Source organism: Stigmatopora nigra, chromosome 4 (genome assembly GCF_051989575.1).
Source record: "Stigmatopora nigra isolate UIUO_SnigA chromosome 4, RoL_Snig_1.1, whole genome shotgun sequence".
NCBI lineage: Eukaryota > Metazoa > Chordata > Actinopteri > Syngnathiformes > Syngnathidae > Stigmatopora > Stigmatopora nigra.
In genome coordinates this window covers 18,383,816-18,410,696 of record NC_135511.1, presented here as the reverse complement: position 1 = coordinate 18,410,696, position 26,881 = coordinate 18,383,816, and the positions used below count along the sequence as shown (strand labels likewise).

The window sequence follows — 26,881 nt, the reverse complement described above, 5'->3', positions numbered from 1 at the left end:
TGAACGGTCGAGAGAAGATGGCGTTCTTCGCTAAGAAGAAAAAATTCAAGTTCCAAACACATTTGACGCTGGAGGAACTGAGCGCGGTGCCTTTCGTTAACGGGGTTCTCTTCTGTAAAGTTCGTCTGCTGGACGGAGACTTCGTCGCTTCTTCCTCCAGGTAACTTTTAAACACTAACTAACCATGGCTGCCATTGTTCATTTACATTGTTTGTTTTACTCGACTGTGACGTAATTCATTAGCTTATGTGATGCTGCATGGGGTGGAATGTTATTTTCATATCAATATTTGGGCAAATAACATGAACCAGTTATGTTCTTAATGGTAAAATGCCATTTTCAGTCAAAACTGTATGGACATCTTTCGTAATCATTGACTGCCAACCCTCCCAGGTCAAGTTAATTGGACATCTAGTGCTGTAGGTGGTAGCCAGACCATAAAGAAAAATGTAAATTACAGGTTGGATATTAAATATGTTACAATAGTTTAGTATTTGGTTAATTTTACACTGGGAGAATTGGGTTTGGTTTATTTTAGTTTGGGGTATATAATATAAAGAAAGAAGACCCATATAGTTTTTTAATAATATATAATTATTTAGTTTCAACCCCCACATAAAGTCATCATTATCCAGATTCATTTTTTAACTAGAGCTGAGGGATAAAACAGTAACGATAATTATCGTAAAATATTTTTTGTCAACGACAATATTTAAAACTTCCATAATTTAAACAGCAATTACACCACCCGACCACCACGGAAAAGGGGGCGCTGCTGCGAGATCAACGCTAATTCCCGACCAAGTTGATCTTTTATATTTATTTCACATTGCACTGCAACTTTTGGTCTGAAGGAAAATTTATAAAACTTAAAAACCTCTGTAAAGATTTTATGTTTTTTTCTTTACATTTCATAGTGTAAAAAGTCTTGGAAAGCAGCTTTTTCAAATCGGGATTCTGTTTATATTTTCCACGGCACATGCTAACAAGCTACTATTCATCTTAAGTGCGTGTTGATTAAGCGGATTCCGTTTTTCCTTGGAACCAAACCTCTTAAAATACTAACCCCCCTTCCCCTCCATCTTTCTGGACATTGCATAACTGAGCCGCCACCCCCCTTGATGATAATATCCACGCATTCGAACAATCCTCGCTGGTTCCCTCGCCCAATCAGATTAAGGTTATGTCATTCCTTTGACAATCCGCGTCTTTGTACGTGAGCCCTCCACGGCGCCCCCTCCCCCTTATCACATGCTGCCATTGTGACCTTCTGGTCTTAGAGTGCCCAAGTCCACCATAAATTGCGGACTTCATCATTTCTATCAGTCAAATACTGTATTGATATGCCTATATGGTCTCATTTTCTGAAATGCTTGATCCTCATTAGGGGTGCTGGAGCCTATCCCAGCTGACTTCGAGCTAGAGGTGGGGGGCACCTGGAATTGGTAGCCTGCCAATCACAGGGCAAATGGAGATAAACAACCAATCACTCCTAGGGGCAATTTAGCATCCAATTAGCCTAGCAATTTTACCTTCAAAGTAACACATTTATCCTTATTAAAAGCGACCGACTGGAATTCCGGGAAGAGATTTCGGCATCTCGCACAGCTGTTATTAATCACTGCATTGTTCAAGTTGGGGGGAAAAAAAGTATTTTGGTATCTTTCGGTTTCGTAGGGAGAGGAATGCACTCAAAAGCCTGCAGTTTTTTTCCCAGTTTTATCCATTGCTTGCCATTGACTGACTTAGAAGTCCAATTGGTTTAAACTGGGAAGACTGGCTGTGACTGCTCACCTTTTTAATGGTCATAATTTTAAAATGAGCAGCCAACGAGGAAGATGAGCGAGTGAGAGGTTAGCCCGGAGCAGCGTTTTTTTTCCACATCTGCTTCCTGTTTTTGACTCAAGCGCCCCCTCATTTGCGTATCGTCTACGTGCGAACAAACGCTCTTTTGACGTGTCTGAGTTTTATTACCCACAGAAAAATATAAAATGAGTTAATATACAAACTGATACCGCGGATTGTCCCAAAATATTGACAGAAAAATATGGCAATGATAAAATAATAGGGCAAAATGCTTGAGAAAATACAACAGGAAAATGAATAGTAATCCGATCAATACATGAGAAGGAGAAATATATTTGGGAAAAGTACTATATGATGATAAAGTATTGCCCCAAAAATGGGAAAATATTCAGTGACATTTGAACATATTTTTTGTGCTGACGTCACGACTGAGGGTTTGCTTCCTCAGCGCTGCTTTATCTTACGTTTCTACTGGTGGCCCGGAACGTGGCGTGTTTTTCTTTGTGACCGGCACCCTTTCCCTCTGGAAGATAATGGCCCATGTCCACATAAACCAGTGGTGTCAGACTCGGGTTGGTTTGCGGGCCGTGTTAACGTCAACTCGATTACATATGGGCCATTTTAGATACAATATTTAGATTTTTTTTAAATAAATGGAGTAAAAGCCCCGAATATTCAGATTTGTATAAATCTAAACAATGTTTATTTTACCTTTTTTTGTATATTTTTAGATTTTACAAAATGATTTTTGAACTAAAAACACAGGAAAAAATGATTAAAAATGACAATTATTGATTTAAAAGTGGGTAAATCAGGAAATGTAATATATATCTATACTCTTCATTTGAATTTGATCCTAAAACACAAAGTCGGCAATCATGATTGACTTTCCCGGGTCACACAAAATGATTCGTCGGGCCAGATTTGGCCCGCGGGCCGCCACTTTGACACCTGTGACATAAACAAATTTGAAAAGTCTAAATTTAGTTTACTTTAATGTGTTCTCTTTCCTGCTCTTTTATTTTCTTAAATGGAATGCAGCTTCCCTTTTCCCAAGATTTCTATTATAGAAATTCTATTTAGGAAGTAGTGATTGACAGGTGGGCTTCCCGGCTCGAACTAATTGTTGTTTAAATGACTTTTTGGCTCCCCCCTCGATTTTGTTTGCGAAAATGAAAAACAAGCCGTCGACTTGATGAATGGTCCCTCGTAGTTGTTGTCATTAGAGAGACAAATATTTAGAAAAGAAGTGCGAGAGGTTAGCAGAACAAAAAGCGTGACCTTTTTAAACAAAATGTGTTTCAACCAAAAGCCGGCTTCGAACGTGCGAACGTCACGTCGTGGCGTTTCCGCGGAGAAGCCACAAAGGCGACGCTCCCGAGGAATGTTATTCTTTGACCACCCGGGTGGCGGACGATAAGACCTTCTCGCTAGAAGTCCAAAAACGCAGAGACGATTGACCAAGTGGCTGCGGTCGCACGCTTGGTCGCGGGGGGCCGGTTAAACAATGGCCGTGGGGGGGTTTGTGTGTGTGGGGGTGAGAAGCAGCTGCCGTAACCAGGAAATACCCCGTGTTTACTTTTCCAGTCATGTTCAACCCTTGAAAAAACTACAACTCATTGTCCACTATTTTATTAAAATTGAATTGAATATGACCCGCACAAGAAGCTTCTATTCAACCTAAACTGTAATTCTCAGTTTTAGCACTAGGAGGAGTTTTTCACTCTAGATGTCCAGATTATTTGGCTCGCCGCAAATTAAAATCTGTTTGAATATGGCTTGCACAAGTAGCTTGATTTCAGCCTATATTGCATTTCTCAGTTTTAACACTAGGAGGAGGTAGTCACTAGAAGTCCAGTTTTTATTGATTTGCATCAAATCAAAGTTTGATAGAATATGGCCCGCACAAGTAGCTTCAATACAACCAACATTGCACTTATAAGCTATAATGTATAGTGTATTTACTCGCATATAAGCCGCCCTGCGTATAAGCCACACCCTTAAAATGGCCTTAAAATCATTGAATTTTACCATTTCTCGCATATTAGCGGCCTCAACGTATAAGCTATGGCCTTAAAATGGTTGAATTTGACAATTTCTCTTGTATAAGCCGCCCCCTGATTCTAAAATGAGGTCTAAAATGTAAACAAAGGGTTAAACAAAAACAAACAAAAAATAGTATAAGTAAAATGACATGGCTCTTCTCACGACAGAATCTTTCCGAATGGTCACTAATGAGCGCGTTGCCTTTCCATAAACTTGTCATTTCCAGCAAATTGCCTCTATCATGTTTAGCATTTTGAAACGGCTGTAATTATCCCCAAAATAATACGGCAGTATTGCTTGCAGATGTTTGCCATCATGTCACGTTTGGAACTTTCTTTAAAAAATCTACTTTAGGCTGTTATTAGGAACCATAACCAGCTTATTTTACATTCATTTTAGTTTGATGGATTTTGTGTTATTGGAAACTATAAGAGGTGTATTTTTTATTTATTTCAATTTGATTGATTATATTTTTAAAGACTTGAGTTGGTGTTTTGAAACCATATTCTTTCTTTATTAATTTTTTTTACCAAATGTATTAATAAAAAAGACTAAATGTAATAGTTATTACATTCAATTTGGTTACTTTAATTCATTTGTATTTGGTTCATTTCTATGGGAAAAGTTCATTTGACATACAAGCTCCGTCCCATAAAGCATTAAGCTCTTATCTCAAGGCATTACTATATTACATTTCTTCACTGAATGTTTTTTTTTTCAGGGAGGAAGTCCGTGAGAACTGCGTACGCTGGAGAAAGAGGTTTTCCTTCGTCTCCAAAATGAGTGCCAACCCGCACACGGGGGTGCTGGACCCCTCCGTGTGCCGGGTGTCCGTCAGGAAGGTAAACAAATGACACCCAATTGGTTTACCGGCTTTTGGGGAGTTCTTATCGGAATGTGTGTGATAAATCTGGCTTATGGCTTCACGTTTCCTTCCCACGTTTTTATTTTTTCCACAGGAGCTGAAAGGTGGGAAAGCGTACACGAAGGTAAGACGCTCACCGCCGGCGGTCAGTGACCCCAATTACGGGAATAAGGAACGCCACTCGAGTGGCTTCCTGCCGCCACGCTTACTCTCGCGCGTTGTAGTTTCCTTCCAAACGCTAAATTTAGTTCACTTCCCTCCTTGGAAGTGAAGCTTCCTCGCATACACTTCCAAGAAAAAACAAGAAGCCGGTTGGCCTTTGTTTGGGAATTAAAGAAACGTGGCAGCGACTTGGTAATTGTTGTGAAAATTTAGACTAAATCGATTGTACAGTCATACTACTAATGAACTTCATTGGTTCCAAATTTTTTTTCGTAACTTGAAAATTTCGTAAGTAGAGGTATACTTTATATGTAAATTCTCAAATTCGTTCCTAAGTCCTCACAGAACTACCAACTAAAACCTTTAAAATGGGTCAAAGTGCCCCAATTTTATATAAAATATGTGAGGAAACACACAAAAATAGAGAAAAATTTAAGAAAATCTCTTAAAATACATAAATCATGTGAAAATGTGTAGTTGTTATAATGTGGGATCGCAACAAGACCCTGTCCTACTATGGCTGAAAGCCGTCCACTTTGGAGTACTATATTTTTAGACTTTTACGTGTGCCCTATGTGTCTTAAAACATGTGCCGCGTTGCATTTGTATGTTTTTTAATTGATTAATAAGGGGAGCATTTAGCAAGTAGTGAATAAATGTAGGCACTAAATAAAATGGACTCCCTTGTTCTTTCTCTCTTCAGCTGGGCTTTGCAGATCTAAACATGGCCGAGTTTGCCGGCTCGGGCTCCACCGCACGCTGCTGCCTCCTGGAGGGCTATGACACCAAGAACACGCGACAGGACAACTCCATCCTCAAGGTAGTCTTAACTGGTCTAGATTTAGTTTCCTTCCGTAAACAGACCTGAATCAATTAATGGGGATTGTTAGCAAGCTTCTGGATAGGATAGATTCTTGATGAGGAGTTGATTATTTGATTCAGGTGTGTTGGTGGAGGCAGATTTTAAAAATAGTACGGACACAATACTGACTCCATGTTCATCTTGTTTCAAATAAATCTCGTAATATTCAAAATTTTCCTCATTTTCCCACTTAAACCAATTCTTAACGTTTTTGTTTTTCAAGGTAATCATTGGAATGACCCTCCTGTCTGGAGACCCCTGTTTTAAAACGTGAGTAAGCACTAAGCAAATCATTTCATTTTTATTTTTTTCATTTTTATTATTATTATTTTTTCCACCCTACAGTCCACCCAGCACAGCCAAGAGCATCTCCATCCCAGGACGGGAACACACCCTGCAGCTGGACTGCAAGGGGGAGGGAACTAAGACAGAAAGCGCGCCCGCCGGGGGGATTTCACTCGGACGGACGCCCAAACATCGTCCTTCCATCGTTAGCTCAGGTACACGTCATGTTAACTTGCCATTCCCCCACCCCCACTAAAATTGCCTTTAAAATGGTTGAATTTTACAATTTCTCGCGTATAAGCCGCCCCCTAATTCACAATTTTCACCTCCATATTCATAATTTTATTAGGTAGTACAAATGTTTTTGCTTTTTTGTTTTTGCTCTTAGGTCTTCTGGAAGATTCCGAGGCCAACCCAAACGCTGCCCCCGAACTGTTCCAGTCCGGCCACTCTCGTAATTCCAGCTACGCCAGCCAGCAGAGCAAAATCTCAGGTTATACGAATCAAAATGTCATCATCGTATGTACGTGTGTCGCGTTAGCTTGCTGACGTACTTAGCATTAGCTTGTGTTGTCCCACAGGCTACAGCACGGAGCACTCTTGCTCCTCCAGCCTTTCGGACCTGACCCACCGCAGGAACACCTCCACCGGCAGCAGCGCCTCCGGAGGCCTGGGGGGCTTCGCCGCCGACGCCCCCGCGGATGCAGAAAGAGAAGCGGGGCGCTCGGAGAGACCGCCCCGACCCCCCAGGCCGCTCCTGCCCAGCAACAGGCCTCCCAGGTCTCTTATTTTTCAAAGTGACCCTAAATGTATCATTTGCTTCATGTTAGATAGCATTTTAAATGTGGAAACTTGGATTTAAGTTAATTAAATCGTGCCCTGCAATTGGCAGGCCACCGATTCAGGGTATTGTCCCCGCCTCTGGTCCTGAATCAGCTGGGATAGGCTCCAGCACCCTCCGCGAACCTCATAAGGATATAGCGGTTCCGAAAAGGAGATTAGATGATATTTTAGTCATTCCTAAAAAAAGGGACTTGCTTTGTTGGAATTTTTGTATTGTCAATTTATTTATTTATTAATTTGAAAAAAATCTTGTTTTCAGGAGAAAGCCCGACTCTGTGGAGAGTCAGCCATCTTGGGTGAACGACACCCGCATGGACGCCGACGACATCGTGGAAAAGATTGTGCAGAGCCAAAACTTTGAGGACGTCAGCAACACCGAAGGTAAACCCCGCCCTCAAATGACCGCCACGTCCGCTTTCACCCGTCCATCTGACCCCTTGTGGCTCCGCCCCTCTCCACGCAGACAGTAACCTGCGTCTCTTCATCAACCGAGACGGCAGCACCGCGCTCAGCGCCATCCGCTTGGGCAACAGGTGAGCTAGCGTCCATTCATCCCCGCTCGCTAAAACGCTGAGCGGTCGCCATGTTCCCCTCAGGGTGTCGGCCGGCGGCTACGAGCCCGTGGTCATCGAGAGCCACTAGACCAGAAGGATTCCTCCCCACGCCAGTTTGCACTTTAATGTCCTCTTGGTGTCTTTGGGTGTCGTCAAAATGGAGGGCGGGAATGGAGCGATGTCGTTTGGGCTAAGGTCAAAGGTCAAAAAGTTTTTGAACAGGGTCAACGTGGCCTAGAGCGGATTTTAAGGTAAATTAAGCGGTTTTATTTGTAAAAAAAAAAGTCTTAAAGCGGCACATACTCTGGGATGGTCCTCAATGGGTTAATCATTTAGCGGAGAGCGACTGTCTCTTTAAATAATCAAAACTAACATGATTTCGGCAGTATTTTTTTAATAAGTACTTTTTTACGATTTTTTTTACGAGTTTTATTTCCTTGCTTGACATCATTTCGAGATGTTGACCTCTCTTAGTGACAGTTATGTATTGCTCTCTTATGATAGATTATCCAGATAGTAGTTGGACGCGTCACCCTAAAAAATCCCGCCCTATGAGAGTCGCACCCGGATGTGGACGTCCGGGTAAAAGCGTCACATGACTTCACCTAAGGACACCAGGAGAACTTTCGACTTCACTCCCAATATTACTTTTTTTATCGTTTGCTTTTTAAGGCAGGCTTAGGTTAAGCTAGTTTTGAGCCGTTTGTGTTTGTTACAAAACGGAGAAAGTTCCTGTAGATCGGGAACCCCAAAGTTTAGACCAGTTTTTCGGGCCTGTTGATGTCTCTTGATGAGCTTAAAGCGTCTTCGCCTCAAGGAAGAATGCTGGTGATGGCGATGAGAGACACGGTGGCCATTTTGTTTTAGTATTTTTCATTTTTTGTAGGTTTTTTTTCTCTTCTTCTCAAAGCCTCTATTGAGGTAGCTCCATCTTTAGGAGTTGCGCTGCTCCCTGGTGGAGTAAGCAGTGTTTACCAGCCAACACAGTTAGCAAAAAGCTCAAGGACTTCGCAAAAAAAAAAACGGTCGACAAACAGCCGGCTGATTGGTCACCGTTTCTTTGTTTTGCCTGTTTTCTTTTTTAGGAATTATTTTTGAATGTTTACCACTAAGATAGTGACAAGTAGTTTTGCTCAGTCTCTCTTTGTATTAGAGTTTTTAATTGCACACGCAGACTTAGTTTGATTACATTTTTAGGGGATAAACCACTCATTATACTTTTACTTGTTTTTAAAAGCATTTATTTATATATTTTTTGTCATTTTATTCTCTGACTTTTGTTAAGAGGATGGATGCTTATAAGCTATGCACACAACTCACCTTCCCTCTGCTTGTTTGTGTCTCCATATTAGAAGTATTACAAGAGTATTGTTTTTTTAACAAAGATAGTATTTACTTAAATTTATAGAATTATGTTTAACAATTCCAACCAATAAAAGTCTTCACTCACTTTTTTTGGTCTTTATTTTGTTTGTTTGTGTCATACCAGATTGAACCAGTAGAGGGCAGTGATAGCCAATTGAAGGGCTCGTGACGTGGCAGCTTTCGAAAAGTACAGTAGTGCATGCGGGGACATTGATTAACTCATTATCTGCCGTTGACGGCGATAGACGTCAAATCAATTTGAACTGAATAATTTAATTAATTATGAAGGTCTATAGGTATCAATGCCAGGCAAATTGAGTAAACATTTTAAGATAGAAGATATGCAAACTCGATATAGTGAGGACAGACTTGGGTTCGAAACCTCGACCGCAGAACTGTGAAGCCGACTCGGTAACCACTTACCACAGTAAAAAAAATGAAAATGGACCCATTTTTTTAAAATATCCACCTGTGTGGAGTTTGCATGTTCCCTGTGCCTGTGTGGGTTTTCTTCTGGTACTCCGGTTTCCTCCCACATTCCAAAAACATGCACTATAGGCTGATTGGACACTCTAAATGAGTGATTGGTTGTCTGTTTTCTCTCCTTGTGATTGACTGCCCACCCATTCAGGGTGTCTGCTGGGATGGGCTCCAGCACCCCCTGCGAACCTACTGAGGATAAAGCTGTTCAGAAAATGAGATGAAACATATTTTTTCGACGACTAATAACGTCATTGCTCGAGTTTTTTTCACCCTTTCACTGTTTTTGTTCCCACGCAGAACGCTCTACAGGTCGTTCAGAATAAGGCTAATAAATGGAGTGGATCACATGACCAACCTTATTTCCTGCTGCACTAACTTGGGCTGCCTGGCCGCCACTCGCAGCTCCTCCACGGCCGGTGGTGCTCTTCTCCCTCCCCCAAGGACTCGTTCCACGGTCGCGCCGAAGGCCTCCCTCCAGCCCAAAAAAAAGTCGTCCATTTCCTCGTCCTTTTCGGAGTCCGACTCAAACTGGGGGAAAGAAGCGAATTGGAGGCCAACTAAACGTTCATTATGGCGACAGCGGCGGTGTCAGCCCCAGTCGGCGGCCTCAACCCCGGCTCGGGTACCGAGTTGGTACGCGGGCAGGCATTCGACGTCGGGCCTCGCTACAGCAACCTTTCCTACATCGGTGAAGGAGCCTACGGGATGGTGTGGTGAGTAAGGCCGCGCGCCGAGCACCCTGAAGCCGCCTCACGCGAACTAAGGAGACGCCTCCGGTTAGCTAGTTAGCTTAGCAACTCGGCTAACGCTGGCTTCATTTTGCTTTGCTGTCGCGTTAAAAGCCGTCAATTTGTCACTTTATGCAGCAAAATGACACCCATAATGGCGTGTTTATATCTCTTTCTAACCCCGGCGTGACCTTTTTATGAACAGAAACGCTTTTTTTTTTAGTTCAACTCTTGGCTCAATCAACAGATTTCCTTTTTAGAAAAAGTGATTTAATCGTCGCCCGTAAGTGTTTTTTCGTCTAGTTTTCCTTTTTAGTGTAACGTATTTGACAAAAAAAATGTTTGAAAAACAGTTATGCTAAAACATAAAAAGTCTATTTCGGTTGCATTTGTCAAAGATATTTTTTATTATCATGCCCTTAAAATTTAATATGGTTGAACATTGAATGCTAGTTCAGATTTGTATCGTTGTTTTATGATATACAATATGTCTTTAATAACAGAACATATTGCTATTTGAGGCGGAAAATGCATTTAAATTATTATGGGAAAGTTTCCATTCCTCTGTTACACATTGTAATGTATAATTATTTCTTATTTTTCATTGTATCGTGTATCCTTTCATTCAAAAATCGTCTTATGTCACCCAAATATGTTCTTTATTATCAACTATTTTTGCAAAAATATGTTTTAAAATGAATCTATACACAGACACCCATTAAATGGATTAGTATTTAACCCATTACTTGCTATTGAATTTGATAGACAACCATTTCATCATATTGTTATACAATTAAGGACCCAAAATGTCCAATTTGTTTGGTCTGAGAAGTCTGGCAGCCATATTTCCCTGCCAGTGAAAATAGATTAGACGTCTGGCACCGCCAATCACTTAAATGAGCCCCCTATGAAAGGATGAATACCATATTTGCCAAGCCAACGGCGGAAAAAAAGGACAATATTCAACCATATTCTGAAGAACAAATGACCGCTCGTAAAGATAACAGTCGCGATAACGCTTTTATAGACAAGTCAATCTTTAATCTGAGACCCTGATGTGCTCTTGTACAAGTAGAACTGAACAAAAGGAAGAAACAAACATAACAAGGACCAAAATGTGCCACTAAAGGATCAATTTTAAATAATTGTATAACATAATTTGCATGTTTTTTTTCCCTGAAGTCGTCATTTTGCGAGAGATTTTTGCGTCAGCTCGGAGCATCGTCTTGTTACCCCAGTCGCCGCTGTCCCCTTGAAACGCCATTGTGGCGCTAGTCTCCGTGGCAACCCCTCCGCCTGTGACATCATTAGCCGCTCCCCACCCTCACCGCCGATGGCCAAGGATCGGAACCCGAGGATCGGATGTCGTTTATGTGATTGCGGCTGACAAATTGGCGCAAAAAAAAAACATTATAACGTCTTCGTTAGCTACACCTTCATCACGCCATTTTGTTTTTATATATACCGGACTATATCATTACTTTTGTCCAAGTTGTCGCAAAAATGGCAAAAATTATTTCAATAAATCTCTCCGTCTCATTTGAACATCTTTTTTTAAAGCTAACAATCCGGAAGACCGCAAAAAAATGACTTTTTCGTTCTGAAAAGCTACTTTTTCCCCCCAATTTTTCGTCATTTAAACTTGGCTGCGGAGAGGGTCAGCTTGTGGTGCGTTCAGGGTCTTTGTGCAACGTAGGACTTTTCTATGATGGCCTTCGCAATGTCCCCTTGTTCCTCTGAGTCTGTATGTAGCGAACTGCTTCAACCCTTCCCCCATCTTCTTTTTTTTTTTAAATACGGCGTCATGGTAACATGGCGTTACATAACGTGCCGGAGGTTGAGGCGTGAAGCCTTTTGCGTTCTCGTCTCCATGGCAACACTGCCAAAGATGAAGAAACAGGAAATGCGACGTGAATGTTGTCGTCGTTTGGAAAAAAAAGAATGAAAAGGAACACTTTGAGCATTTTGTTATAGTAAAATAAGGCTAAAATGTTGAACCGTTGAAAAAGAACCGTATTAGTTGCACTATAAGTCGCACCTGGATACAAGTTAAACCTGTCAAACAGAGTGATTAAGTGGAAAAAACAAGTTGCATTTTTTTAAAAAGGAAATTAGGTGTGCTTCAGGTCGAGAGGTGTCCAATTCATTTCTACATCCCAGTTAAGAAACTTAAAATTGCCCTTAAATTGCTGGATTTTACAATTTATCGCGAATAAGCCGCCCCCTAATCCCCAATGTACAAGTGTGTTACTTTGAAGGAAAAATGTTAAGAAAAATCATCATATTTACTTACAAATACGACTTATATGCTTCTAAAATATGGTACACGCCAACAAAATGACGCACAACATAACAACAACACAACGAACATCTTGTTCAAATTCAGGCAAACTTGTTTTGCAGGAAAGAAAAATTGGGTGCAGCTAATTAATGCGTCAGGACTTTCGCTGGTTAAGCAATAACTCAAACTATAAAAAGCATCCCAGAAACTCCCTAAAAAATAAATAAGAAATGATCAAAAAAATCCCAAAAATGATCAAAAAATTCCCAAAAATGATCAAAAAATTCCCCAAAATGATCAAAAATGTCCCAAAAATGATCAGAAATGTCGCAAAAGTGATTTTTAAAAAATCCCCAAAAAAGACCAAAAATGATTTGAAAAAAATCCCCCAAAAAATGACCAAAAATGTCCCAAAATTGACATCAAATGAACTCATTCCCTGCCATTGCCAATGAAACAAGCACAATCCACTAATTTGTCTTTTCCGGCCCCAAAAAATAAACGACTCTGGCCCACACGAAATCTCATTGGCCCAGCCGAGCGAACGGATTGGACGCCGGTGTTCCATGGCTTGACGGTCAACCTTTTGTTGTACTTGTAGTGGTATTTTTCTATAAACGCGCCGAAAAGATGAACGCGTTGGCGTCACGCTGAGTGCGGCACAAGCCGCCGTTAGTATCTTGCAGTTTTGCCTCCCACACACACACATTGCTTCCTCCCACACTACTCCACATACACGCACGCACACACACACACACACACACACACACATATATATACACATCCATACACAGACACATTCCTCACAGCCAAGTGGAAAGGAAGGTCAGTCCCATATCCCTGGCAGAAGGTTGGCACGCTGCTGTTTACATTGGCTGGTCACCACGGCAACCGCTTTTCGGCTTCTATCCCACCGTGCGTGTGGGCGTTCTTTGCTTTCTGCAGCTTTTTAAAAAAATAAAATAAATACAACCAATCACTACATGGCGAAAACCAGCAGCCGTCGTCGTAAAACTAGATATGTTTGATTGTCAAGTAAGATATATCATATTTTTGACCTTTAACAGTTTCTATTCTCATCACCTACCATGCAAATTTAAGATAAATTATCTTGAAAGAGTGATTCTGCATATTTAACCTCAGTCTCAGTCTACACAATGCCCCCCTTGTGGACTTGTGTGTTGCTCCATTTTTTTTAGCTAGGTCTACAATGTCTTCTGTGTTTGTGCTGGCTACTGCAACCAAATAAATAAAGTTCTAGTCTAATCTTGCAAGAAATCATCACAAAACTCCCTTTCTGACCTTGTTGACCTTTGACCTCAACCCCCCTAAAATGTAACTCCTTTACCCTTTCATAATGCAAACTTATCATTCCAATTGGACCCTGATACCTTTATTCATTCTTAAATTATCCTGATTGACAGACATGAAAATAGTTGCTAATGAAACATTCAAGGACCGTGGGAAAAATGAGCTTCTCACTTGCCATTTTTTTTTAAACATTGCCATCTGAAAATAATTTTTAATTTCCATTTTTTCCCCCCCAGCTCGGCGTACGACCGCGACAACAAACTCCGCGTGGCCATCAAGAAGATCAGCCCCTTCGAGCACCAGACGTACTGCCAGCGCACGCTGCGCGAGATCAAGATCCTCCTTCGCTTCAAGCACGAGAACATCATCGGCATCAACGACATCATCCGTACGCCCACCATCGAGCAGATGAAGGACGTGTATCCTTGTACCCCCTCGGTGTCCGTCCGCGGCCTCTTCGTCCCTTCCGGAATCTTCCCTTGACCTTTTTACCAGTTACATTGTGCAGGACCTGATGGAAACGGACCTGTACAAGCTGCTGAAAACGCAGCACTTGAGCAACGACCACATTTGCTACTTCCTCTACCAGATCCTGCGAGGCCTCAAGTACATCCACTCGGCCAACGTGCTGCACCGTGATCTCAAGCCGTCCAATCTCCTGCTCAACACCACCTGCGATCTCAAGGTAAGGCACATTGTCTTTTTTTTTTTTTGCGGACGCACGTCCTAACCGTTGTTGCCATTTTCAGATCTGCGACTTTGGCCTGGCCCGCGTGGCCGACCCGGACCACGACCACACCGGCTTCCTGACGGAGTACGTGGCCACGCGTTGGTATCGAGCGCCCGAGATCATGCTCAACTCCAAGGTGAGCCTTTTTCCAATAACCCTTCAAAATAAGAGATCTGTACCATTGTAGGAGCCTTTATTGTCCTAAGCACTACTTAGCTGGTTACCAGTTTGGTCCCACTGGAATTGGTTTGCCAAATTTTGTATCCTTCTGAAATGTGTGTAAAAGTGGCGGCCCGGGGGCCAAATCTGGCCCGCCGCATCATTTTGTGCGGCCCGAGAAAATCATTTTGTAAAATCTAAAATGTTTAAAGAAAAGCTAAAATAAACATTGTTATAGATCTATAAAAAACGGAATATTCAGGGATTTTAGTCCATTTATTTAAAAAACATCTAAATCTATCTAAAATGGTCCGACCCACATGAAATGGAGTTGATACAGACCAATCAGAAGCCAGTATTTCCCATTAGCAACAATTTTAGGCTAGAATGAATGTATTTATCTTTATTTTTTTTTCTCATACGTACCTACCTTCTTTCGTATGGCATAACGTAAAACTGCAGTTCCTCCCGCCGCCACTAGTTAATATTGACATCACATCTCCGGGTTGTGTTTTTTTCAGGGCTACACCAAGTCCATCGACATCTGGTCCGTGGGCTGCATCCTGGCCGAGATGTTGTCTAACCGACCCATATTTCCCGGGAAACACTACCTGGATCAACTCAACCACATCCTGGGTAAGACCAAGATAGTTTCAAGATAGGGTTTGACCTCCTGGCCTGACTAACACGTGCACATTTTGGTCCTCAGGAATCCTGGGTTCTCCTTCTCAAGAAGACCTCAACTGCATCATCAATATTAAAGCCAGGAATTATCTCCTGTCTCTGCCAGTGCGATGCAAAGTTCCCTGGAATCGTCTCTTCCCTAACGCTGATGCCAAAGGTGTGTTCAAGTGTGTTTGTGGATTCAAAAAAAAAAGTATTTTAATATGTAATTTTACACATCGACCTTACATCGTCAAAAGGCTTCACATGACATTAAAAATAACCAAAGTAAATATTGTCATATTCCAAAATGTACTTATTCAATTTTAATATCGTTATATTACAAATTATCTCCTGAAATATTCCAATATATGATTTATTGGGAGGTTCCACTGGTTTGGTCTGAACGAACGAGTCGCTTTGTCGCCCTCTACTGAACAACTTGCCACATTACCGATATTTTGCTGAAAAGTAATTTTTCCTTCCTGCGACACACCAGTCTATTAGAGCGAACGAGTTACTTTCGTTCCCTCTACTGGAGATTTTTTGACATTACTGCTATTTTTATTTCTTGGCAGCGTTGGATCTGTTGGACAAAATGCTCACCTTCAACCCTCACAAGCGCATCGAAGTGGAGGAGGCCCTGGCGCATCCCTACCTGGAGCAGTACTACGACCCCACGGACGAGGTGAGCCATTTCCACTTTTGCGTCCCGCCCCGGCCAATCCCAACGTTTCGCTGTCGCGTCCGCCGCAGCCCGTGGCCGAGGCGCCGTTCAAGTTCGACATGGAGTTGGACGACCTCCCCAAGGAGACGCTCAAGGAGTTGATCTTCGAGGAGACGTCACGCTTTCAGACGGCTTTCCGATCCTAACCCAGGTCAGTCGTACAATTTTTAAGGTCATTTCGTTATTTTTAACCAACGGGGTCTTATATCAAGAATATTCAATAGGCAATACGGCATAAAAATAATGTTTTAAATGAGACAATAAGATCAAAATGAAGAAAAAGATAGAATTAAAAAAAATTAAAAAAGTTAAATGAAATTTATAAAATATATATTATTTTTTTTATCCTGCAGATGATGCGTTGTCGCTGTCCCACCTCAAAATTCAAACTCCGCCCCCGCCACTTGTGATTTATTTGTTATTGTTTTTTTTTTTGTCCCCGTCCCTATTTTTTTATTTTCTACTGTATTTTTCCCCTTTTGATTCCCAGAATCCTCAGCTGTCGCTCGTCAAGTCCACTTTGCTCAGGAATGGCGTCAGGAACTAATCAGTCCGTCGTTCCCCTAAGAGGGAGGGAGGGTGGTTAAGTGGGCGCTCTAACCGGCCGGCGACTTGGTTCGATTCCTTTCTTTAAAAAATGCCATTTTTGTTTTTTTTGCTTTATTTTTTTTCAAATCATCGCCCGCTTATGCAGCCCCCCAAAAACGAGTGATTTATGCAAAGAGTCATAAAAAAACAACAAAAAAAGCCATGGTTCTGACGATTCGCCTCCCGAATCGTCCTGTTATTGTACGTCTTGTGTTTTTGCCTGCGCGGGACTGTCTTAATGTGTTTTGAAAGGGACAGAAAACACCCCTTCCCCGTAGTTTATCCTTTCTAAATGGTTTAAAAAAATAATGTGCTTGTGGTGGTGGGAAACGGACTCGATTTTTCTCGGTGTATGCGCAAGCTAGCGTGCCCCCCAGCTCCCCCTCTGCATGACTGTTAGCAGCTGTGTATACAAAGAGCATGTCAAGTGCCACACGGGCCTTTAACGTACGTTCCGCCTCCGACACGGTGCTCAAGCGCCCTCCTTTTCTTTCTTTTTATTTTGATTTTTTTTTTACATGTGGCCGATCGAAACAAAGGTTGCCGTTTCCAAACGTAGCACTTAAGCTCCGATTAGCATGCAGCTACGCTAGCCAGGCTATGCTAAAGCGGCCGCTAAAGCTAATAGGCTCATCGGTCGTTGTGGGTGATTGATGCGAGCTAAAGAGAAATATTGTACAGAGCGGGTTTCTTTCTAAATAAAAATAATTGCTTTAAACGAGCAATATGGGAGATTTGCACTTTGATTATTTGTGGAATGGCCCTAATATTTCATTAGACGTCAAGGGGACATTTTCTTATTATCTACCCGCTCAAAAAAAGTTATTGTTTAAAATCAGCCAATCGCGAGAGGTACTCTGTCTTCGTCCAGGTTGCCACAAAATTAAGAAAAGCCTATGCACCTGTACTCAAAATGTTTTGTCATAGTAAAACGATTCAAACTGGTACTTGTTCCGAACAATGGTTACCTTTACTTTCCTGAACTTGTACTAGTACTAAATATAAGTGTACTAGTTTTGAAAGTAGCCGGTTTTCTTTTATATTGACCAACAAAGCTACCCACTCGATATTCTAGTACTTATCTGGCAACCCAAAGAGGAAAAATAAAAGGGATGTGTACCCTTTCTAGTCGCAGTACCGATTTTAGCCTCCAATCTACATATTGCTCCTTTAATTAACTCTTTATTTGCCATTTGACAGACAGACCTCCGTTCTATTGGAACTGGGAGATCCGGCAGGGAGTTAACATATGTTAATGCAGCCCTCCCTGTTCAAATGGATTGAACGTCTACCAGTAGCTACAAAAAAATAACGTAGAGGTAAAAACAAAAGACACAATTGGACTTTTATCAACGTCGATGGCACTGAAAGTGTTGAGCAGGCGCGGCCTGGCCACAAATTGAAATTTAAATTACTTGTTTAGCACTTTGTCTGCAGGAGGCCTAAAAGTCAACAGTGTATTTGTTCGGGGGGAGAGGCGTTCAAAGGCAGTGGGAAATGGCGGTGGCGGGACGGTTTGTGTGCTAATCAGCGCTCGTGCTCCGTTCTTTTGTGTCTGTTTGTGCCTTTTTTGACAATTCCGTGTGCGTGTGCAGCTTCTGACGTGATTGGTCGGTAAAAAGAAAAAAAGTGAGCTTTGTACATTTAAAAAAAAATGTTGCGCGCGATACGTGGAAAAAATGTTTATATTTTTCCCCCTTTTGTTTTTTTTTTTAAATATTTTTATTGTCCGATGAATGTTTTGTTTCTATCAGACACTAAATGATATTGTTGCTTCACTTTGTGTTTCGATCAATTTGTGAAGAGAAAAAAAAGATTATAAAGGAAAAACGCTTATGTTTTTTGAAGTGTCTGCTGCAAAATTGTTTTTTTTTTGGGTCAGTTTAATTTTGATGTTGTGTGAAGAATTTTGCATTTGTTTTTGAAGACTGTTTTTAAAAAGTGAAAAATGATGTTCTTTGCAAGCCAATAATAAGAAAAACAGAAAAAAATGTTATTGGACCGCTCTTAACAATCAATAGATACACATTACCAAAAAGCTTGCTATCTTTGGAGCAAAAAAAATGTGTTTAAATTGGAGAGAAAAAAAAGATAAATAAAGACATGTATTACCCCAATATTTGTCCATCATTCGGGATTGTTTGTAAGCTCGATTCAAAACGTGCTAACATCATTTCACTTCACCACTAAATATATTTTTACCAATATTAACAAAAGCCGTTTGATGAAAATAATAAAACAATTTATTCAGATGAAAGTCCCAAAGGCCATTCATGTGATATCAGGTGACAAAAAAATGATCATTTCTGCTTAAAACGATGACGTCTCTCCATTGGCAGTTTTTGTTTACTTGAGAGCCAACCACGTGGTGACGCAGCCCACGCATGCGCATTGGTGTATCTTGACGTCGGACACGTGTCTATCGTCGGCGGCGCGCGCAGTCGAAAACAAGCCAGGCTTCTTCGCTCTCACTTCACCGCTTTCCATTGGCTGTTTTCTCTCAGACCCGCCCAATCGCGTCGATGATTGGTCAGGCTACGGTTGTGCTCGTCGCGTATTGGATGCTATTTGTAGCCGCGGTTTAGTAGCTAGGCTTCTGCTGCCATTGCGGTCTCGCAAAGAACTCGGACATTGTCGTTTCTGCTTCGAAATAGGAGAAAATGTTTAAAAAGGAGGGATTGTAGGAGCACACAGTTAACACCTAATTATCTCACATTTGATTAACCCTAAAAAGGCACACAGATGTGTGTGAATTCGCTTATAACAAAAGAAACAGCAGTCATGGAAGAGTGGCCAAAAGTTAGTTTACTTCTCTATATTAACAGTTGATATGGTAAAAGTTGGGTCTGGATTAATTTTAGATGTTTTTTGGAGTCATTAGCCAACTTTATCGAATGTGACAAAGAATACAAATGTAAATTTACGCATGAGGAGTTGGTGATACTGAAATTCCCCACAGCACGTCAATGTAGCACAAGCATTAGAAAGAAAAGCTGCTTTATTTGCACTTTGAGCCAAGTTTTAAATCGCAACCTGTGCGTTTTATAACTCTTTACCTCTGTCACGATGCAGCTCATTTCTCTTTCTCCCAAGTACTGATCACCAGAGATCGAAGGAGAAACCAGACGAGGAACGCGGACTGGCTTTAGAAGCTCATGGCCGAGAGAGAGGCGCCCTCGTCTGGATTGACTAATTGCCACACGTTCGAGAGGATCCAGCAAACAAGCGAGTCTCGTCCCACCGCCAGGCCGCCTTACGTGGGCGTTCGGGCGGCCTAGACGTGCTGCCACTGCTGTCTGCATGGGACGGTGATTACCGTACGGGCTCCCCGGGAGTCAACGAGTGTTTTCGGGGGTAAGTGACCTGCTTTGGAGGACACGTTTGCTGCACTCTGAACGTCTCATAACCAATTCAGCTCGTTTTTAATTCGAGATTTTCTTGTTATTTTAGCAAATGCGAGCCTATTTTGCTTAAGGGGGATTATTTTAAAGGTGGTTGACACTTGAATTGCACCCCTGTTGGATTTATTATTGTTTTTGGGACGGTTATTCAGCAAAGCAGCCAACGTTTGTGTCTCTGCGGTGTTGTGTTGATGAACGCCTCGGTCATTTCGACACTGCTGTTGTTTTCGTTCTAGTCAGCCAACAGCTGCATAAAAAAAAATAAAACATTGTCTGTTCGTAACTGTGGGCCGTGACGTCACCACCACTGTCCAACTCAGCTCAGCTGTTTTTATTTTTTTTAAATTGCTTTAATTGAATTACTCACGGGGAGTCCAGATCTCTTCGGCACAATGAGACGTTTTATTGATTGAGCCTTTCTAAAATTAACCCAGCGTGTGTGGGTGACTTTAAAGTGACCTCAGCTAGCTCCATGATTGATTAAATATGACAGTTCGTTTGACGACTCAAACGACGAGGCTTGACGTAAAATGATACATTCTTAGCAGGAACAAAAAAAGTAATCGTATCTGTTTGGGTGTTTTAACACGTGAAATTCATTTTCTCGTCCTGTATTTATTTACACATCCGGGGCTGTGAACGTTTGGCGCGTTCAAGTCACATGGGAAATAATATGACCAGTAAACACGACGACTTGGAAACTCGAAAATATCATACTGCTTCTGATTTATTTTGAAAATTATGATTACACGTCTTATCCTTAACACCTTATTCGTAATAACAGCATGGTGTTTGATTTCGCCTCAATGTTTGGCAATAAATCCGTATCTGTCGAATGTCAGAAAAAATAACACGAGCCGAGCATATGCAGTAATAACGCAACACCGAATCAATTACTTGCATAATTGACCCGAATGGGGTAAATGAGAGGTATCCCTAGATATGTCATATGTGTGCCACACAAAAGACAAGGTTAATCGTACTAAGAATAGGAATGGGGTAATCAGATTAAGAATATGGCGCACGTCCGTCGCGTTTAAGTAGTTGAAAGTAAACGGGTACAATTGAATAGGCGTAAAAAAACGCGTTATGTATCATGTGATTACAGTCGATAGTCTGGCCATTTAAAAAAAAGACAGGAAATGTGGAGATAAACATCTCCATGCGTTGTTCTATCTATGTATATATCCCAAAGGGACGTGAAGGCAGCGCCTTTGCTGATTGGTTCATTTCGCCGTCAATCATTGGGAAGTGCCCGCCCACGTGGGTGACGTTTCAATACTGAAGCGGGCAGGCCAGCGCGAGACGCGCACAACAAAAGACAACAAAAGCTCGCGTGGTGACCAAAATGCGAGCCGTCGCTGGCCTCACACTTCCCCGCTGAGCCGACACATTCAAACGCATGGATCACAAGCGAACGCGATGACTTTTACGCGGAGATTGTGACGACAACAAGAAGCTTGTGTTGCGTTTGCTGCGTTTACGTGCTCGACAGGCTGTCGTCCGTCTCAGCAAATATTCAGGTGCGTGACAATACTTTTTTTCCTCTCGATATGGAATGATTTGTGTTTATATTTTAGTCTTAGCCGAAAGTAAATATGTGAGCCGTGTTGTCGTGTAGGCTTCACGACTCAAACGACAAGCTGGGAAAAACGAGCACGCTGTTGCTCTGAGCTTAGTGGACGTCCAAGTTGACACAAAAGATCCAGTAAGCGTTTAATTAGGTTGAAAATATGAGAGTTTCAATGTGGAAAAGTCTTGTTTGGTCTCGAAAAGGCAGTGAGGTTATTGTCCGCACTTCCCCTGTGAGTGTTTTTCTCTTTGTTGTCACTTGACCTGCTTGCTTCCTCTTCGCTTTTCCTTTTCTCACCTGTACTACCAAACAAAAGACGACGAAGAGGGATAAAGAAATGTTGCTTTTTCAAACGTTGTTTTGTAAGGTAATTTGACGATGACATCGATGCAACTCGAAATAAGTCTTTTGTTTGGACTAACGCGAGCAATTGAAGTATGACAACTTAATTCAACTTTACAAAACACGACAAAAAAGGTGTTGTGGTGCCTTCAGTTACCGAAGCATGGTGGGAAAAACAAAAATTAAGATTTTTGGCCATTTTAATCGTTAATGGTGTCATAGATTGTAAATCAGTAATAAAAGGGAGGAAGTAAGTGGTAGTTGGCGTCATGGTTTGTTAAAATGTTTTGTGTTGTTCTAAAAATGGTTCGGAAAGCACCAGGCGTCGAAAATGATCACTTGTTTGATGAGTTTAGGACCACATTGTTGTCTAAAGTGGGATTGCGCACGCGCATTACGATCACAGACGATGAACATTTGTGTGCGAGGCTTAATTAAAGTGAGCTAATTAGATGTTAGATGAGAGCTGGTTGTCACGCACGCACACACGCGTTGATGGACCACTTTTGTGTGCGCGTGTGTGTGTGCGTGCGTGCCACATGCTTACTTTCTGTTGCGCTCTTTGTTTGTTCGTTTTCGAATTTTCTGTTCTTTGGGGTACGATATAACTTGATTTGTGGGTGTTTTGCTCAGCGAAACAAAAATGTGACTTTGCATCCAAAACGTGAGCGTTTCACAAATCAATTTTTCTTTTGTGTCACCCCCTATTGAATGTTTAAAAATGCTTAATTGCCTTGATTTTTCCATATAAGAAGCTAAAGTTTAACTTTATCCGCAAAGTGAGACGTTTGAAGTGTTTTTTCAGCGTAGAAACATGTTTTCTCGCGTTAACTAAAAAGACAAAAGGAGGAGGGGAGAAACAGCGCCCTCCAACGACAACTGAGTGCCAATCAATAATAAAGAGGACGTCCTTGTCCCGCCCCTATCGAGTTTGATTGACAGAACGGCCGCATGGTTTTATGTTGTGACGCCATCGCCCATAGACAACCATTTAAACCCTTTAAATGCCATTCATTTAACTCATTGGTTTCCATTGACGGTGATAGACGTCCAATCCATTTTAGATGTCGTACTCCCGAGTGTTATTTGTAATTTTTTTTGTATTTCATTTTTGCAATATTTATTTTTAGGGGAGTTCTATTAACTTTTTCAAATGTTTAAATAAAATTAAAAATGCACAGCCCCCCTATTCAACCCCGCCCTCCCACCGACAGGTGTGATTTCCTGGCGCGGCGTCGGCGTGGAGCCGCCACCCGCCCGCCGAGCCCACCGGCACCACGACGGCCCTGGCTTGCATCCTCCAGTGTCTCTTCTGTCAGCAAGTCCAGCGAAGCGGCGAGGCGTCCGGTCCCGACGCGGAGGCGCGGCCCCTGGATATGGTCAAGATGACCAAGTCCAAGACCTTCCAGGCTTACCTGCCCAGTTGCCACCGCACGTACAGTTGCGTGCACTGCAGGGCGCACCTGGCCAACCACGACGAGCTCATCTCCAAGGTAGGCGTCAGAAATTACCGGATTGACGTGACCGGTCCATGGACATTGGCGTCAATCTCTTTTTGTGTTTTCAGTCATTTCAGGGCAGCCAAGGACGAGCGTACCTCTTTAACTCTGTGTAAGTCAATCTCCATCACAAACCTCCATTGCTTCTCAAACTGTTTGTATTGTAAAATGGCGGCGCCCGCCAACAGTGGTTGATGGACGTTGTCCTTTGCTTCAGGGTGAACGTGGGTTGCGGTCCGGCCGAGGAGCGGGTTCTCCTCACGGGTCTTCATGCCGTGGCTGACATCTACTGCGAAAACTGCAAAACCACCCTGGGCTGGAAATATGTGAGTTGCCGGGCGGGTTTTCGGGGGGCAGAGCGGCTAAGCTAACGCTTTCCTGGATCCAAGCTACTGCCTGCTTTGGCCAAGCTAACACCTGCCAAGGCTAATCTAACTGTTGCCAAGGCTAATCTAACTGTTGCCAAGGCTAATCTGACTGTTGCCAAAGCTAAGCTAACCTCTGCCAAGGCTAAGCTAACACCTTCCCGGGTCCAAGCTAACGTCTGCCGTGGCTAAGCTAATGCCTTCCCGGGCCCAAGCTAATGCCAGCCGCAGCTAAGCTAACACCTGTTGCGGCTAAGCTAACACCTGCCGCAGCTAAGCTAACGCCTTCCCACGTCCAAGCTAACGCCTGCCACGTCCAAGCTAACGCCTTCCCGGGTCCCAAGCTAACGCTCGCTTTTTTTTTTCTCTTGTTGTCAGGAGCACGCCTTTGAGAGCAGCCAGAAGTACAAAGAGGGGAAATTCATCATCGAGCTGGCTCACATGATCAAAGACAACGGATGGGAGTGAGCTCCGCCCTCCCGTCGGTTTCGAACGCTCGCCTCTAATCCGTTGGGACTCAGATCGGACGTCAATCCGGTCGCCCCTTGAGTTGATTTTTATCGACAATATTTCCCCTATTTTTTATTTTTTTGGACCCAACTGGTCCGTTCACGTTACGAAAAAAGGTCCAAGCAGTATTTTCGAAATCATGAATATGGAAGTAGGAATACTGGAGGTGGATTTATATATATATATAGATATATATATGAAGATAGGTAGCTGTCTTATTTGTGGTGTTTTGGTAACGCAAGAGTGGCTGGTTCCATTTGACGAATGTTGATTGCAGTTCCATAGAGTCAAAAAAAGATATTTAGCATATTCATATTCATACATAGGTTTTTAAATCAATGGAAATATTTATAGATAAATATTATATATATATAGTACACAGTCAATGTCTTGCTGTCAAGCACACGTGTGTTCTTGGCGTACCATGCCTTTTGCACTTTGCTGAGGTTTTTGTTTCGTTCGTGTAAGCTTGGAGGTCCAAAATTTGTTTTTTTTTTTTTCAGGAAAATTTGGCAATTTAGACTTTGATTTTTTTTATAAGATGGCTGCTGGTGGCAATTGGTTGTTTTTTGAAGATTCTGGTATATGGTCATTTTTATTTTGGCTGTTTTAATTTTACACCAATAGACGCAAAAAAAATGACAATCTCATTTTTTTCCATTATTTTGGATTTGCTGGTACAGGTATGAGACTTTTTTTCTCTATTTTCAGGTTTTATTAATATTTGTAAATTGTTTTATTCTGATTGGCTGATGGTTTTAATTTTTTTGTGGGAGTTGAATAGTTACATTTTTTTGCAAAAAAAATTCTGATAGAATTAGTTTACTTTTTGGAGTTATGACTTTGAATGATAGGTTCTTTTTAGGGTTTAAGTCAGGTTTAAAAGCGGATTTTGTGTTTGTCCAAAACTGGACAAATTTATGTATTTTTGATTTCTAACAAACAGTTTCTGATTTAATTTAATGCCTTTTTTAACCCCTTTTTTCCATTTTCACTCAGGCCACTTTTATCCAAATTCCTCATCCATCACTTGGCCTCCAAGCCGCGGCCAATCACACGCCTCCGCAAAATACACCCCCCCGCCCTATGTACGTTTTGCGGTGTGAAACTCCGCCCCCTCAGCCACCAGAAAAAAAACGATGGATTACTTTGCCGGCGAAGGTCAGTTCCATTGCCGCCGATTTTTTTTCTCCAATCGTACAAAGTTAGCATTAGCGTTAGCCACTCTACTTGAACGATAAAAAACGGCGGAGAAATTGTCCCCCCCCATTTTGTACATACATATTTAAGCTTTTTTCTACGTCTATTTCTACCGTTACGGCCCCGACCGGAAGCACTTTGCCCCGCCCACCGACCGCTTTGCTCCGCCTAGCCGAGCTGGAATCTCTCACGGTCATCTAGCCCCGCCCCTTGCTTTTATTTTGCTTTCTTTAAGCCGCACACGTGATTGTACTTCCTGTTATTTATTACTCGCTGGCCTTAGCGGTGCTTTTATCCCAATTTTGGATCTCCTCACTTGTTTTTAAATCATTTAACAAAACGAGGAGGGTTTATTTTTATTATTTTTTCATTTTTTTGGACCGTAAACAAGAAGGAGCTCCTTCTTAAGCACCCTCAAAAATGTCCGTTGTCCTCATGGCGAGATCCAAAAAGGTGTGGAATGTTTAATTTTTTCAAATTTCGCCAGCTAGGATGAAACAACAAAAAAAAAACATTTTTCTTGCCGGTTAATGCCGACTTGTTTACTTGTCTGATGTCATGTGACAGTGGCGAGCGCCACAAGCAGCATGTTGTATTTATATTATGACTATCATTATCATTATTATTGTTATTATTGTTTGTGCCTCTTCTGTTTTTCCTTGTGGGGTAGTTCCCATGCTGCTTTGCGTTCTGCCTGGCAAGACGGATGACGTCTCACGCCGGGCTTTTCACTCGTCTATCTGATATCACAATAAATTTTCAATGCCATGTTCACGTGTACTTTTGTCATTAGCCGAGGGCTACCTTAATGACACTAGTTCACATTTTCTATTCAGAAATTTAATAAAATCCTGTTTGTTTTGGTGATTATAATAATTCATTTAAAGCTTTTATTTTTTTTAAATATATCTTATGCTATATATACTCCATATTGTAATTATACCACAATACATAGTCTGTAAAATTTATACATGTACCTGAACTAGCAGTGAATAGGATTACTGCCATTGTTTTTAAAGGAAGGTTCTCAATCGTGACCCAGCAACAATTTACGCGCTCCATTGGTTGATTCCTGGGGACGCTGATTTCGTCCAATGAAATGACGCAAATTATTCACTAACCCCGCCCCTGAGAAGTGAGGCGGAAATGAATGCACTTCTACAAACAAACAAACAAACAAACAAAAAGGCACGGAAAAGGAAAGGTGCAGCGAAGGAGAATGATAAGCGACTTAAAAAGTTAATTCGACATTAAAAGATAAATAAAAGTGTTAGCAAGGAGGAGAAAAAGCTGCAGAAAGGTCGAACGACGTCAAGCTAACGAGGTAAGATCCACCGACATTCAAAGTAGCCGAAATAGTAGCCATTTCGCGCCTAATGTTTGAACTTGAAAATTAACTTTTAAGCCGCAGGAATGCTAATGTAATTCACTCGCTCGACCGTTTGGGTATGTGGGGGTACGCGCTGTGCTATTTATTTAGAAAATGACAAAAGTTTCAATGAACAAAAAAGTTTGGACTATGGGTTTTGTTAG

The 26,881-nt window shown here is 41.8% G+C and overlaps 3 protein-coding genes across 6 annotated transcripts; all 3 read left to right on the top strand.

The window, feature by feature from the left end:
- eeig1a (estrogen-induced osteoclastogenesis regulator 1a) lies at nucleotides 1–8,873 on the top strand. Its single transcript, XM_077715875.1, has 12 exons — nucleotides 1–160; nucleotides 4,574–4,694; nucleotides 4,812–4,841; nucleotides 5,583–5,699; nucleotides 5,965–6,011; nucleotides 6,087–6,241; nucleotides 6,415–6,519; nucleotides 6,608–6,806; nucleotides 7,129–7,250; nucleotides 7,333–7,402; nucleotides 7,466–7,674; nucleotides 7,928–8,873. Exons 1-11 carry the CDS (start codon nucleotides 18–20, stop codon nucleotides 7,509–7,511), a joined length of 1,155 nt encoding a protein of 384 aa, XP_077572001.1. The 5' UTR covers nucleotides 1–17; the 3' UTR covers nucleotides 7,512–7,674; nucleotides 7,928–8,873.
- A 722-nt stretch (nucleotides 8,874–9,595) lies between these two features.
- Nucleotides 9,596–17,865, top strand: mapk1 (mitogen-activated protein kinase 1). Its single transcript, XM_077714692.1, has 9 exons — nucleotides 9,596–9,984; nucleotides 13,828–14,010; nucleotides 14,087–14,276; nucleotides 14,341–14,457; nucleotides 15,002–15,116; nucleotides 15,190–15,321; nucleotides 15,722–15,831; nucleotides 15,900–16,021; nucleotides 16,224–17,865. The coding sequence occupies exons 1-8, from the start codon at nucleotides 9,842–9,844 to the stop codon at nucleotides 16,014–16,016; spliced, it is 1,107 nt and encodes a 368-aa protein (XP_077570818.1). The 5' UTR covers nucleotides 9,596–9,841; the 3' UTR covers nucleotides 16,017–16,021; nucleotides 16,224–17,865.
- A 1,587-nt stretch (nucleotides 17,866–19,452) lies between these two features.
- ypel1 (yippee-like 1) lies at nucleotides 19,453–26,116 on the top strand. 4 transcript variants are annotated; one of them, XM_077715457.1, is made up of 5 exons: nucleotides 19,453–19,812; nucleotides 22,989–23,267; nucleotides 23,342–23,385; nucleotides 23,491–23,599; nucleotides 24,017–26,116. In XM_077715457.1, exons 2-5 carry the CDS (start codon nucleotides 23,151–23,153, stop codon nucleotides 24,104–24,106), a joined length of 360 nt encoding a protein of 119 aa, XP_077571583.1. In that variant the 5' UTR covers nucleotides 19,453–19,812; nucleotides 22,989–23,150; the 3' UTR covers nucleotides 24,107–26,116. The 4 variants fall into 4 exon arrangements, with proteins under 4 accessions (XP_077571583.1, XP_077571582.1, XP_077571584.1 ...); XM_077715456.1 differs by lacking the exon at nucleotides 19,453–19,812 and adding an exon at nucleotides 21,038–21,382; XM_077715458.1 differs by lacking the exon at nucleotides 19,453–19,812 and adding an exon at nucleotides 21,390–21,567.
- Nucleotides 26,117–26,881: the final 765 nt, after the last annotated feature.

Bases quoted from the DNA above. Each gene is read 5' to 3' on its own strand.
- eeig1a (XM_077715875.1), top strand. From the start codon at position 18: ATGGCGTTCTTCGCTAAGAAGAAAAAATTCAAGTTCCAAACACATTTG. The intron at 6,012-6,086 runs GTGAGTAAGCAC...TCCACCCTACAG, and splicing joins GGAGACCCCTGTTTTAAAAC to TCCACCCAGCACAGCCAAGA. The intron at 7,251-7,332 runs GTAAACCCCGCC...CTCTCCACGCAG, and splicing joins GGACGTCAGCAACACCGAAG to ACAGTAACCTGCGTCTCTTC.
- mapk1 (XM_077714692.1), top strand. From the start codon at position 9,842: ATGGCGACAGCGGCGGTGTCAGCCCCAGTCGGCGGCCTCAACCCCGGC. The intron at 15,322-15,721 runs GTGTGTTCAAGT...ATTTCTTGGCAG, and splicing joins CCCTAACGCTGATGCCAAAG to CGTTGGATCTGTTGGACAAA. The intron at 15,832-15,899 runs GTGAGCCATTTC...CGTCCGCCGCAG, and splicing joins ACTACGACCCCACGGACGAG to CCCGTGGCCGAGGCGCCGTT.
- ypel1 (XM_077715457.1), top strand. From the start codon at position 23,151: ATGGTCAAGATGACCAAGTCCAAGACCTTCCAGGCTTACCTGCCCAGT. The intron at 23,268-23,341 runs GTAGGCGTCAGA...TTGTGTTTTCAG, and splicing joins ACGACGAGCTCATCTCCAAG to TCATTTCAGGGCAGCCAAGG. The intron at 23,386-23,490 runs GTAAGTCAATCT...CCTTTGCTTCAG, and splicing joins GCGTACCTCTTTAACTCTGT to GGTGAACGTGGGTTGCGGTC.